Source organism: Siphateles boraxobius, unplaced genomic scaffold (genome assembly GCF_051911475.1).
Source record: "Siphateles boraxobius isolate OS27281-9 unplaced genomic scaffold, OSU_SipBor_1 20, whole genome shotgun sequence".
Classification (NCBI taxonomy): Eukaryota; Metazoa; Chordata; class Actinopteri; order Cypriniformes; family Leuciscidae; genus Siphateles; species Siphateles boraxobius.
The window spans coordinates 16,635,462-16,649,482 of record NW_027508811.1 but is presented as its reverse complement, the minus strand read 5'-3'; the positions used below and the strand labels follow the sequence as shown (position 1 = coordinate 16,649,482).

General features: G+C 44.8%; 2 protein-coding genes across 2 annotated transcripts; both read right to left on the bottom strand.

Moving 5' to 3' along the window:
• Positions 1-64: 64 nt before the first annotated feature.
• On the bottom strand, positions 65-2,393 carry LOC143745225 (phenazine biosynthesis-like domain-containing protein). Its single transcript, XM_077237193.1, has 9 exons — positions 2,046-2,393; positions 1,849-1,945; positions 1,664-1,762; positions 1,464-1,573; positions 1,317-1,346; positions 1,147-1,235; positions 719-894; positions 495-557; positions 65-316 (listed from the first exon to the last, which is right to left on the bottom strand). Exons 1-9 carry the CDS (start codon positions 2,127-2,129, stop codon positions 204-206), a joined length of 861 nt encoding a protein of 286 aa, XP_077093308.1. The 5' UTR covers positions 2,130-2,393; the 3' UTR covers positions 65-203.
• A 404-nt stretch (positions 2,394-2,797) lies between these two features.
• Positions 2,798-13,953, bottom strand: LOC143745377 (phenazine biosynthesis-like domain-containing protein). The gene is made up of 7 exons (XM_077237485.1): positions 13,832-13,953; positions 10,778-10,904; positions 7,442-7,567; positions 4,888-5,020; positions 4,093-4,268; positions 3,848-3,910; positions 2,798-3,655 (listed from the first exon to the last, which is right to left on the bottom strand). The coding sequence occupies exons 1-7, from the start codon at positions 13,913-13,915 to the stop codon at positions 3,402-3,404; spliced, it is 963 nt and encodes a 320-aa protein (XP_077093600.1). The 5' UTR covers positions 13,916-13,953; the 3' UTR covers positions 2,798-3,401.
• Between the last annotated feature and the right edge of the window lie 68 nt (positions 13,954-14,021).

Here is a 14,021-nt window from a genome sequence, read left to right as displayed (position 1 = left end):
TAGGCAATCAATAGCTCTGGACTGGAAAAGGCTCACAGCCAATCAGAATCGAGAACCAGAATGAACTGTTGTATAAATTTTATTAAATGGCACATAACTTAAAATGTACTCTCACGTTAATATAAAGTGAAAATTAAATGCACTTGATTTCCATCAAAACTATCCGTTTATTATATTATACTATATTGGTTGTGCAAGATTGTCTAGATTTTAAAAGTTCCCTGAAGAATGATCTGCGCCTGACCAATAATGTCCAGTCGTCCGTCATCTCTTATCTGCATCTTTACCTCACCACCACGACTGGAACACTGGTAAGCTAGAAAAACAAACATAGCGGAGATACATGCCTTGTTCAAGCTTGTTTTGTTAATGTTAGCAGAACTTTACAGTTACTCATCATGGGAAGTTTACTTATAAACTTGTTCATTGATCTATTTATATTCATTCCAGTGTATGTGATGACATGATGCAGTGAAGGAAAAGGAGGCTGTTACCCATCATTTTCTTTTTCCCCAGCTTCTCAGACCAATAGCCAGCAAGGACTGTATGTGCAGACCCTTTTAGAAATAAAGTTGTAGTATGATGCATTGATGATTGCCAGTAAGCATTGATTTCTCTTGTGAATGTCCAGGGAAGCCCATCATGATGGTTTAGTAATATTTCTGACTTTACATTGTACACATTTCTCATTCAAATGGCTTTCAAATGTTCTGCTCACCAGTGACTGGATCTTCAGGGACACCAACCCAGGGTGCGAAGACACGGGAGTAGAAGTCATATCCAGACTGAGAGGTCTGTGGTCCTTTCAATGTAACAATGAGACTTTTAATCTTACAAGTGGTCTCATTTCTCAGAAGAGTCTCTGCCTTTGGCCTCAAAGAGATAAGTTCAGACCTGCCAACCATAAAGAATTAACAACACTGCAGAATGTTTAGAATACGGTGTTGTAAATTGTAAAAAAAAAAAAAAAAATTATCTGACTAAATGTTGCACTAAAACATTTAAAATGTACTTCACATGGATAGCTTGCAATAGATAGATTTTCTCTGCAAAGCTGTTTATACATTAAATGCTCATGCACACAAATACAATGCCATCATCAACAATATCATTTTCTTTGTTAATTTCAGAAATGTCCAGCAGTACCTGTCGCAGGTGTCAGCTAGACGAATCATTAGTTTCTTTGTGGATAGACTGTAGCACACATCCTGAATGGGTAAGTCTCCTACAGCAGCCTGAAAATAAAAAATATGGTGTCACAAAATATTTTCTGCTTGTGTCTTACTAAAAACAGAAATACTAACTGGCAGCGTTACCTTCAACAGATCCTTGATTTCATGTTGGTCCTGCAAATAAAGCATTCAAAACTCAAATTCGGAACAAAAGCAACTACTTGATTGATCAAAAGAGTCCATTTTAGTTTTTGTTGAAGAAAGGGTCCACGAGGTTTCTTTTGGTCATACCTGGGGCTTTGGTTTGTTTAAGGGGAAGTCCATTATTAGAGATTCTTCATGCTGGCGCACATAAAGATCCCCACTCATCGTCTCAAACACCACAACACGGTTGATATTCTCTGTGTGATGATATTGTGCTTTTAGAATAGTCTGACTAAATGTCCATTGTTTTTTGGTGAAAAATTAATGTCAGGATGAGCATTTCTTACTTTTAATGTAAAAGAGCACTGCTGCTGAGGCCAGTGTTGCATGGCCACATAGTGCAACCTCAGTTTTGGGGGTAAACCAGCGTAACCCAAACTTCGCACCTTTCAAAATACATCAAATCCAAAATGTAAATGAGTAAAATGAGTTGTTTGAGTAATGTAGTACATGCGTCTCAGCAGCAGAATACCTGAGGAAAAATCCATAGAATACCGTCTTGTGATGAAAGCTGTCTCTGATAAATTCATCTCAGCAGCAATTCTTTGATAAAGATCATCTTGCAGCTCCTAAATGTATTACAGAGAAACATTTTATAATGTTTTGCATAAACACATTTACATTTTATTATGAATAACTTATTTAGTCTTGTGATAGATTAATACTTACATTCTCCATTAGACATATTGCAGCAGGATTACCTTTGAAAGGTACATTGGTAAAAGCATCAACAGTAAATATTGGAATTTCCATTGATTACAGCTTTTCAGCTCTCTGGGTTTTTTCTCGTACCTTTTAGGTATTCTTAGAGCAGTATTTGAAATCAAGTTAGACTTTGAACCTTATGATATAACAGCTCAGTTTAAAGGTACGGACTTGAGATTTCAAAATGTCTTTCTAGATGGACTTTTCACTGTTATATTATCCTTTAAAATACTATCTTTTTTATCTGTCTGTCGTTTTCAGACGTATACAGACAGATAGGACCGACAGGTCCATAATGACATAATAGCATCACGCAGTTGCTGCAGATTTGTCGGCTACACATCCATGATATAAATCTCACATTCCACCAGATCCAAGATGCTCTATTGGATTAAGATCTGGTGACTGTGGAGGCTATTTGAGTAAAGTGAACTAATTGTCATGTTCAAGAAAACAGTTGATTTGAGCTTTGTGACGTGGCATATTATCTTGCTGGAAGTAGCCACCAGAGCATTGGTACACTGTACTAAAGGGGTGGACGTGGTCAGCAACATTAACTCAAGCTGTGACGTTTAAACAATGCTCAATTTGTTCTAAGGGGCGGCAAGTGTGTCAAGTAAATATCCCCCACACCATTGCACAACCAACAGTAGCCCATTGATACAAGGCAGGTTGGATCCATGTTTGTGTTATTTAAACCAAATTATGACCCTATTATCTGAATGTCGCAGCAGAAATCTAGATTCAGACCAGGCAATGTTTTTCCAATCTTCTATTGTCCAATTTTGGTGAGCCTGTGTGAATTGTAGCCTGTTCTTATCTGACAGGAGTGTAAGCCGGTGTGGTCTACTGCTGCTGTAGCCCAGATGCTTCAAGTTTCGACATGTTGTGAGTTCAGAGATGCTCTTCTGCATACTTTGGTTGTAACGAGTGGTTATTTGAGTTACTGTTGGCTTTCTATCAGCTCGAACCAGTCTGGCCATTCTCCTCTGAACTCTGGCATCAACAAGGCATTTTCTGACAAATCTCTGAGAAATGTTTCCAGCACCTTATTGAATCAATGCCACAAAAATTTCTTTAGACCAAAGGGGTCAAACCCGGCACCAGCAAGGTGTACCTAATAAAGTGGCCGGTGAGTGTGCATATAGCCAATATACATACACTCCTTATGACTGTAACACATCCTAGATTTAAATAACAGAAGATCTAGCCTTACTCTGCCCAACAGACAACTTTATTTATATTTAATTATAAATTAAGTATTCATTTGGATTTAAGACTTAGTTTTTAATCAGATAGTAGAATGTTTACAATTTTTATTTAGTCTCCTAATCTCAATTTATTAAAATGTTGGCCATATTTACCTACTAGGTGAAAAAACATCAGTTTGCAGCTCTTTATTAAGAAAGAAAATGAACATGATTCCATTAAACTATTCAAAGATTCAAAGAGTAGATTGAGCAAAATTTTAAGTGTTCCCTGAACAATGATCTGCGCCCGACCGCTGATATTGAGTCGACCTTCATCTCTGAGCTCCAGCTCCAGTTCCCCTCCACGATGGGAGCACTGGTAGACTGGAAAAACAAATAAAGAAGGGATAAGTACTTTATTGTGAGGAAAAATACAGTATTTTATGTATTTTATTCAAGCTTTTTGAGAAAACTATTAACTTAAATAATTTATGTGGACTAGTGACTATCAGCTTCATTTTAATGTGGATTCTGATTTGTACTCTAGTACGATAAAGGGGGGAAAAGGCCTTTTACCTAACATTTTCTTTTTATTCAGCTTTTCAGACCAGTAGCCAGCAAGAACTGTGTGTGCAGACCCTTTTAAAAAGAATTATTAGTCTTTTTAAAGCATGACTCAAATGCATTATGGTGACTAGTTGTCATTGTACATATCCATTAGAATTCATGGCTTTACATTCACATGTGGAAACTTCTACATATTTCTCCACATGTATTGTAGGTTTTGAATTTAGAGACCTATGTTGATCATTTCAGCTCACCAGTGACTGGATCTTCAGGGATACCAAACCAAGGGGCAAAGTAACGGGAATAGAAGTCATATCCAGGCTGTGCGGTCGGAGCTCCTTTGATTGTAACAATGACGCCTTTAAACTTCCCAGTAGATTCATTTTTCAGCAGAGCTTCAGCTTCAGGCCTCAAAGATGTAAGTTTAGATCTGCCAACAACAAACAGTCACCAACCTTGCAGACATTCTTAGAAGAAAAGGTTCAGTGGGCTTCAATATAGAACCGAATAATAGAGTTGACTCCATTTTAAAGAAGCCTTTATGCCAAAAAGATTAAGAGAAATGTCTTAAGTGATTGCTTGATATGGGTAATTTTTTTTTCTCTACTGAAAGTATGTTTACAAGCTGCTTAATTCATGCGATTTAACTACAGCTAAATAAATCCATAAAATTATCCCATAATTTGAACCCTTAAAAGGCTCGATATGAAGCACCTGGCTTAACCCTTCAAGGTTTTATTTACAGCTGTACTTTTAGATACAAAAACTTAACTTATACAGTACTGAAACTTATTTTTGGAGAAAGTTACAAACATTCTACAAGTTCTTGTCTCTAGTTGATTCGTTGCTTTAAAAAAAATTGTAATGTGATTGACCAGCTCAATTTTTAATAGATTCCCTCTTTTCTGTTGCAAAGATGTTTGCTTTGATTTAATTTTGCTTTGAGCTGGTCGTCTTCTATTTCTCTCTTGACATTAATCATCTCATCTAGCCTAGAATTATTTTCTTTCTTGTTATTTTCAGAAATGCCTGAGAATGTCCAGCAGTACCTGTCGCAGGTGTCAGCAAGACGAATCATTCGATTCCATGTTGTTGGACAGTAGCACACATCCTGAATGGGTAAGTCTCCAGCAGCAGCCTGTAAATGAACATAAAAGTTTGTTTCCCCTGAGGCCAACACTGCTGAGGCCAGTGTTGCATGGCCACATATTGCAACCTCAGTTCTCTTACGAGAGTATCTCTCGTACTGCATAATATCTTACGCTATGGGGAAAACCTCTTTTCCACGAGATATTGAAGCCAAAAATTATCCTTAATTTTGAATTAATGTAATACGCTGTGCAGCAGCATGCAGACATAGGCAAGACGGCTTGCGCGCCTATTGGCTGCCCTGGGGCAACAGCAGCAGCCTATCGAGAGTGGCCCTGCGTGACACATATCCGATGGGGGCATTTCGCGCCCACTTCGTCACGTCCCGCCAGAAAGGGCGTGGTCTCGACCTATAAATATAGCTCGATTAGGCTGGTACACTGATTTTCATCTCTTCAGCGAAGCATCACGCATCGCTGGATCTGGACTGAGAAGCCACGCCGTCTGAGAAAAAGCACACAGCGGGACGAGCCTTTGAGTCTGAAGTCGCTGGCATCGCCGCCTTTAGCCGCCGTACCTGCTACGCTTTCCGGCGGCATATCCTTTTCAAGTGTGTGTGTGTGTGTGTGTGTTCGCCGCTGCAACACACATTTTTTCACGGTCTCTCCCTCTCTCATAAAAGAGCTGCGTCTTTTTCAAGATGCATAGATCCTGCGGCTCGTGCCGAGCCACGCTCAGTGAAGAGGATCGCCATGTCATCTGCGTTTCCTGCCTGGGTGAGGATCATGTGCGGCTCACGCTCTCGTCGACGGCGGATGCCCTCACTGTGAGCTACTGCCGATGGTGACTCTGAGGACTCGCCTGGCATCATTCTCAGAGCCTGCACTTCAACCCGCTGTAGCGCCGCGCCGTAAGAAGCGCCGTGCCCAGCGCGGCCCCGAGCCTTCTCCTGCCCGCCAAAGCTCGCCGGTTCGCCCGCCAGCTTCGCCGGCATCGCTCGAGTCCCTCCCCGACGGACAGCGTCCGCCGCCGCTTCTGCCATTGAGGTCGACGAAACAGCCGAGGCCTGTTCTATCCTGGCGTCGGATAGTGAGGATTAGGCGAGCTCTGTGGACCTCCCCTCTTCTATCCGCGAGCCTTCTGGGAAACGAGCCGGCATTGAATCGGAGCTGATGCGTCTGCTCTCTCAAGCCGTCCACAACCTCGGCCTCAACTGGGAGGCGCCCGCGCAGCCTGCGCGCAACTGACTGGACGGATGCTTCCTCAAGAAGGACCACGCGCCGTCACAATCCAGGCCCGCGCCTTTTCTTCCTGAGCGTCACGAAGAAGTCGCGAGGTCCTGGGGTGCCCCCCCTCTCGGCCAGGGTGCGTACCTCTGTCTCGGCTGCATTCTCCACTGTGGACGGTGCGAAAGACAAAGGATATCTTTCTCTTCCCCCAGTGGAAGCAGCGGTAGCTTCCCATCTCTGACCGCCCTCTGCTGGACGGCGAGCGCAGACGGCTCTACCATCTAAAGCCTGCCGAGTGACGTCAGCCATGCACGGTCGCGCATACGCCGCCGCTGGGCAAGCCACACGATGGCCATCTTGCAGATCTTCCAGGCCGACCTTCTCCGAAAAATGGACGAGGAAGGCGATGGGTCGATCAGCATTGCGGATTTGCAGAGCGCTACAGACTCTGAAATGACTGAAGGGGAGTCATTGCTCTGTATTCCTCGACGCGCCCATTTCGTCAGCTGGCCTCTTCGGATCTGCCGTCAAAGATTTTGCGGACAGATTCCAAGAGGTTCAAGACATCGCAGGCGATAAAGCACTTCCTTCCGAAGCGCTATAGTTCCGCAGCAGGTCGCTCTAAACAGCCGTCTGCCCGGAGCTCCCAGCCGCAACCTGCAACACCCGCCGCTGCCGCTTCTCAATGCCGCCAGGCCCGAGAACAGAGACCACGTTCTCGCTCTGCTGGACACTGCCCCCCTCAGCTTGGGCCCCGGCCGAGGATCGAAATCAAGCCCGAGGTCTCAAAGCCTTTCTAGCCTCTCTAGGAAAGCGACGGTGTTCAAATCCCGCTGCGGCCGGATTTTCACCGAAACGTTTCGCTCGTCCAGTTCCATGCAATGTGACTGTTCCAGCGTATTTAGCAGTCAACAAGCCGGTCCATGTGCCCGCTTGCCTGCACACAAAAGCCGTTTTTACGGCTACCCAAATAAATCCAATAAAGAGTGTATTTTCTGGTGTTCCGGCCACGGCCGATGGTGTTATGAGTGTTGCAAGAATGCACACGTCTCAGTGCCCATTCCCACACACAGACACATCCCCCACAATACAGGGCTAGCACAAATAAAATCGACTCATGTCGATTGTGCAATAAATGTAGTGTACGTGCCCACGACACAGTGCCCACAAACACTACACGAAGCATGTCCCGCGGTTTCTGTAAAAACGAAACCAACACATTTTCAGTCGGCGCGAGCCGTCAGTGTTCTCAGTGCAGTGAGTGTGCCCGCTATCCCGCGCCCACATTCCCTCACAGACATGCCGAACCCCACGGGGCTCGCCCCGCTCGCCTTCTCTCCACAACCTGTCAGAGAGAAGCTGAGCGCGGTCGGGCTGCCCACTGTGATCAGCGCTCCCCCCGCCTCGCACACTGCAAACACAGTGTCTATTTCTCAGCACACCGGAGCTCTCCGGCCGCCGCTATGCCGCGGCCAGAGCCCAGATTTCATTCTACCTCTAGCCTTTCACGCAGATGCGTGGGCAAAGCTTCCCGGGGTATTGAAGTGGGTGCTGAATATTATAAAAAGAGACTATTCGCTGCAGTTCACTCGACGCCCCCGCTGTTGCGCGGCGCGAGTCGAAACGACGGTACAAAAAGAAATATATCATCTACTGCGAGCCGAGATAGCGAAACTACTGAGCAAAGGGGCTATAGAACCTTTATCTCAGGCTCAGAGCAAAGGGGGGCTATACAGCAGGTATTTTCTGGTACCGAAAAAAGACGGGGGTCTCAGACCCATTCTAGATCTGTGACAGCTGAACCAAGCGCTCACGAAGCGCCAGTTCAGAATGATTACAACCAGGAAAATCCTCGCGCAAGTTCGCCAGGAGGACTGGTTTATGTCAATAGATCTGAAAGACGCCTTTTTTCAAATACAAATAGCGTCACGTCACAGGCGATTCTTAAGATTTGCCTTCGAGGGCCAGGCATACCAATACAAAGTCCTGGCGTTCGGCCTGTCCCTGGCACCTCGTACATTTACGAAGTGCATGGACGCGGCTCTCGCACCCCTGAGACTCCAGGGCATGCGAATTTTGAACTACTTGGACGATTGGCTGATTCTAGCTCGATCACAATCAGAGCTCATAGAACACAGGGCCACATTACTCGAGCATCTCGAGAATCTGGGTCTCACAGTCAATTGGGCGAAGAGCTCGCTGTCTCCCAGCCAGAAAATTTATTTTCTGGGAACAGTGCTGGACTCGCTGTCCATGACAGCGCGTCTGTCGCCAGAGCGCGAACTGGAAATTCAGCACGCCGTGAAATCCTTCCAGCCGTGGCTCGATAGTCCAGCTCAAAAGGTTTCAGAAAATGCTGGGCCTCATGGCCTCAGCAGCTTCAGTGCTTCAGCTGGGTCTGCTTCGCATGCGCCCACTGCAGCTGTGGCTGAAAGCTCGAGTTCCGCCCAGGGTATGGACCGCTGGTCGGTTTCGCCTCCGGGTCGATCTGAAATGCGTTTCAGCTTGGGAACCTTGGAAAATAACCGGCTGGTATCAGTCAGGTGTGACTCTGGTGACTCCCTCGAGTGTGAAGGTGGTGTCCACGGACGCCTCCACCTCGGGATGGGGAGCGCTGCTCGAGGGCAGACTGTTCTTTGGCCAGTGGTCAGAACGGGAAAAGCTCCTACACATAAACTGTATGGAGATGATGGCAGTCGACAACACGCTACGGCGCCTCTGTCCCCAGATAGAGGGTCACCACATCTTGGTCCGGTCGGACAACATGCCAGTGGTGGCATACATAAATCGCCAGGGCGGCATCAAGTCCCGAAACCTTTACAGGCTAACGGAACGCCTCCTGGTCTGGGTTCAACACAACCTGCTTTCACTGAAAGCGGCACATGTGCCTGGTTACCTGAATCTGGGACCAGACAGACTGTCCAGAGACAATGTCCCAGCAGGGGAATGGTCGCTGCACCCGCAGACGATCCAACTGCTGTGGGAGACATTCGGCAGAGCGCAGGTGGACCTGTTCGCGTCCCACGAGAACGCCCACTGTCCAAAATATTTCTCCAAGAGCAGGGACGCGATGGCCCACGTCTGGCCCCGCTGTCCCCTCTATGCTTTTCCCCCCGTCTCGCTCCTGCCTCAAGTGCTGGAACGAATCAGGGAAAACGGATGCCCAGTGCTGCTTGTGGCTCCGCTCTGGACAAACCAGACTTGGTTCCCAGTCCTGATGCGGCTGACCAGCACTGCCCCGTGTCCAATAATATAATATGAGGAAAGACCTCCTCTCTCAGGCCAAGGGCTCGATTTGGCATCCTCGCCCGCAACTATGGTCCCTTCATGCATGGGCCATCAACGGGTACCCGCTAACCTCCCGGAGGGAGTGTTAAACACGATCACGCAGGCGAGGGCCCCGTCTACTAGACAGCTCTATTCCTCGAAATGGTCTGTGTTCTCTGCCTGGTGTCAAGCTCAGGGCTTTTGACCCGTAGACTGCGGGGTCACGGAAGTACTCTCCTTCCTCCAAGAGCTGCTGGATAAGGGCAGGACCCCATCTACGCTCAAAGTGTAAGTGGCGGCCATAGCAACGTTTACAAAACCTGTGTCTGGCCAGTCACTGGGGAAAAACGACCTAGTCGTGCGATTCCTCAAGGGAGCTTGGAGGCTGAACCCTCCCAGACCTCCTTCAGTCCCGGTGTGGGACCTTTCTACGGTTTTGGAAGCCATGAAAGGTGCCCCGTTCGAGCCAATCCATTTGTCAGACATGCCGGCCCAGATGCTGAGTTTTGCTTGTGCATCGCTCACTGAGCGATAAAACAGCTCCATGGGTGGTGAATAACCCGTACTATTGCCCAGTTCAGGCTGAACACGTTCACCCTGTCTGTGTGAAACATTGTTAACATAACTAGCTCCTGTAGGATGCTATTTCGTGGGGAATGATGCTTGCAGCCTCTCTTCTCCGACTCTCTGTGAGTCTATGGTGATTATGCACTATATGAGCCCCGGGCTACTGCCCTTGAGACTTTGGTGTCGGATCCCAGTATGCATGGCGTTTTGCATTGTGTTCCCGATTGCGTGAGCTATTACGCAGTACGAGAGATACTCTCGTAAGAGAACGTACTCTGTTACTAACGTAACCTCGGTTCTCTCTAGAGAGGGAACGAGTACTGCGTATCTTGCCGTGCATACACAGCTCTGGTTCGCTTCGGCGATGAAAACCAGTGTACCAGCCTAATCGAGATATATTTATAGGGCGAGACCACGCCCTTTCTGGCGGGACGTGACGAAGTGGGCGCGAAATGCCCCCATTGGATATGTGTCATGCAGGGCCACTCTCGATAGGCTGCTGCTGTTGCTGCAGGGCAGCCAATAGGCGCGCAAGCCGTCTTGCCTATGTCTGCATGCTGCTGCACAGCGTTTTATATTAATTCAAAATTAAGGATAATTTTTGGCTTCAATATCTTGTGGAAAAGAGGTTTTCCCCATAGCGTAAGATATTACGCAGTACTCGTTCCCTCTCTAGAGAGAACCGAGGTTACGTTAGTAACCGAGTACGTTTTAGGGCTAAACCAGCGTAACCCAAACTTCGCACCTTTCAAAATACATCAAATCCAAAATGTAAATAAGAGTGAGTATTTCAACATGCATCTCAGCAGCAGAATACCTGAGGAAAAATCCATAGAATTCTGTCTTGTGATGAAAGCTGTCTGTGATAAATTCATTTCAGCGGCAATGCTTTGATAAAGATCATCTTGCAGCTCCTAAATGTATTACAAATAAACATTTTATAACATTGTAACATGCTAACCCATTTAAAAAAAATTCCCATGAATAACTATAAGTAGGGCTGGACGATTTTGGCTAAAATCATAATCGCGATTAATCGAACAAGTTACCTCGATTACGATTATTGAACGATTATTCAAAAAAAATTCTTTCTCATATGTCACTGGCAAGGCTTATACTGTAAATATGTTCACGGTTATTTTTTTTAAATGAAAGAATGCATAATCCTATCTTTGTGATTCTAAAATAAGGAAACGAACAGATAGCTTTTAATGCTTACTTATTAAATATTTCAAACAATTGAATCAAACAAAGCATACAATGCTTGAAATAAAAACGTCTTATAAAAAAGTAATTAAGTTTTAATGTAAAAAGAAAGTTTCCTAAAAATGTAGAAAATAGTTATTTTTGTAAACAAAATAAATTATTGTAAATATTGCCATCTTAAAAGTAAAATATATCTTGTATAAAACTAAAAAAACTAATCCTTTTCATATTGTGTAGCATTTGTAAATGCTTGTGTTATCGAAACCTGCTTTGTGGAGTGGAGTTGACTCAGTGTTTGAGTTCCCTTTCACACAGAGATTCCGGAAAATACACGGATAAAGTGGCCCGGGATTTGACCCGGGTTCGTTTGACTTTGGTTCATTCACACTCTCAGTGATTTTCCGGAATCAAGAGAGTGCGTTCACACACAACCCGCAAAGACACGTGACATGTCCCAGCGGCGTCTATAGTTTGCTTATGAGCTGCGATTTCTCTCGAGAAACCACGCTTGTACATTTTTTTTCTCTGATTCGATCATAAACTAGCGCATTACGAACCGTTTCACGCTGGCGAACGATCCCGCCTTAGCGCCATCATTACGACACGGCATTGATTATGGCTTTTGTTCACACAGCGCGCGTTCAGGTGTTGTGCCGAATTCCGACTCCCTGCCAGAATCTGACTGCCCTCGCGAGCACGCGCATGACGTCAATTCGTACCGCCAGTTGCGAGGCATCAGACACATAGATATCATATAGAGACTAGATGCCCTATTGGCCGCTGAGCACCGAGAAATGCGGCCGCCATCTTGAACCGGTCATACTCCTAGTTTCGTTGCGTGGCAGCAGATAAGATGCCAGAGCATTGTGGAGCATTTTCCTGTTCTAATCGCCGGACCATCGAAAATAGGGCTTTTCACAAGTAAGTCTTAACATTACTGTACTATTGGTTGTATTTTGTGAATAGAATATTACCAGATAATCGAGAAGGAGCAAGGATATTTGCTATTACTGTACTGAAATCGTTGCGAAATGCTGTTTAACTTACTGCATCAGCCGGTGTTCACCCGGCATGGAGAGGTGGGGTAACGTTAACTGTTAAAGTAATAATTACAAGAGCTTTACAATAATTACAAGGTTATCAGATAAGCATTCAACTGCCCTGTTGTATAGGTTATTTGTGTTTGCGCACAAGATATCAGGAAGCAATGTAATACACGCATGACAGCGATGCGCAAATTGAGTTAGCCCTCCAACTTCTAGTGTTATTGATAACCTATATCTTATCACAAGCGATTTGGCTATTGATATTACAGAAGTCCTGTGGTAAAATTGCATTATTAACTTACTCCATCTACCCTTGTAAAGTTAATCCGAATAGGGCTTTAGTCTCGACATTTTCCCCTCCCACATCCACATACAATAAAAAAGGTATAGGCTTAATGTTGTCCGAAATTAATTTTTAAAAATTTCTGATGCAAACACGTTGAAAATCTTCTTCTCAATTTTTATTACAGGTGGCTGCGTTCGGTGGATTCGGTGGCTGCGTTCTGTGTGTGTGTGTGTGAGAGAGAGAGAGAGAGAGAGAGAGAGAGAGAGAGAGAGAGAGAGAGAGAGAGAGAGAGAGAGAGAGAGAGAGAGAGAGAGAGTGTGTGTGTGTGTGTTCGTGTTTGTTTGTGTGTCTGTTCGTGTGTATGTGCGTGTCACAAATCATAAATTGTTTCTTCAACTTATTAAAATATCTTACTTTACTGCAACTATCTGTTTCTGCTTCTTTATTATATTTATAGTGTGTGATTTATAAAATACATTATATCCTTCATCACACATAATGTGTCTGGTCACTTTATATCTTATATCAGAATATTATATTACTGTTAAGCCTACTATGGATATTAAAATACGCCGAACCATGTGTCCTGTATCATAGCTACATGAATGACCTTTGCAGCAAAAAAACCGCGTGAAAATCAGTTCAGTATTCAGTGAGATATGATTAATTTAATGCGCTGACAGCTCATTTCACCTGCCATTCAGATTACACTGAGCGGAGCGGGTGACCGGTTTAAGATGGCGGCTCCAATTCTCGTCCGTGCCAATAGGCAGTAGCGGTCGATAGGGCGTCTACCTATATGATGTCTATGATCAGAAATGCCTGTCTGTTTTCGCAACTGGCGGTACGAATTGACGTCATGCGCGTGCTCGCGAGGGCAGTCAGATTCTGGCAGGGAGTCGGAATTCGGCACAACACCTGTTCTGAACACGGCAATGTTACTATGTCCCCAACCTGGCATCAATCCCGGGTGGTTTTTGCGTTCACACAGAAGGTGTTTGTTCTGGCAATTTCCCGGGATCAACGCGCTGTGTGAAAGGGGCTCATGTTGCTTCAATGTCGCAGACTGGACGGGGCGGAGTTACGTGAATACACACGTTGTAATATGTTTTAAGGGGAAAGTACATTAACACACAGTGGGCGGAAATATTAATAGGATTAAAAAACCGAAATAACCGACATGGTAAAATTACGTCGTTTATAGGCTCTGAATTTCGGTTTCGATTATTTTTCGATTAATCATCCAGCCCTAACTATAAGTTAATGTATATAGAAGACTGTCTTGTGATAGTGTAATACTTACATTCTCCATTAGACATATTGCAGCAGGATTACCTTTGAAAGGTACATAGGTAAAAGCATCAACAGTAAATATTGGAATTTCCATTGATTTCAGCTTTTTGGGTTTTTTCTCATACCTTTTAGGTATTCTTGGATTAGTATTTGAAATCAAGTTAGACTTTGAACCTTATATAACAGCTCAGGTTAAAGGT

Bases quoted from the DNA above. Each gene is read 5' to 3' on its own strand.
- LOC143745377 (XM_077237485.1), bottom strand. From the start codon at position 13,915: ATGGAAATTCCAATATTTACTGTTGATGCTTTTACCTATGTACCTTTC. The intron at 3,911-4,092 runs GTGAGCTGAAAT...TCTTTTTAAAAG, and splicing joins CCCTGAAGATCCAGTCACTG to GGTCTGCACACACAGTTCTT. The intron at 3,656-3,847 runs GTAAAAGGCCTT...TTGTTTTTCCAG, and splicing joins GAATAAAAAGAAAATGTTAG to TCTACCAGTGCTCCCATCGT.
- LOC143745225 (XM_077237193.1), bottom strand. From the start codon at position 2,129: ATGGAAATTCCAATATTTACTGTTGATGCTTTTACCAATGTACCTTTC. The intron at 1,574-1,663 runs GTAAGAAATGCT...ATCATCACACAG, and splicing joins AGTGCTCTTTTACATTAAAA to AGAATATCAACCGTGTTGTG. The intron at 558-718 runs GTGAGCAGAACA...TATTTCTAAAAG, and splicing joins CCCTGAAGATCCAGTCACTG to GGTCTGCACATACAGTCCTT.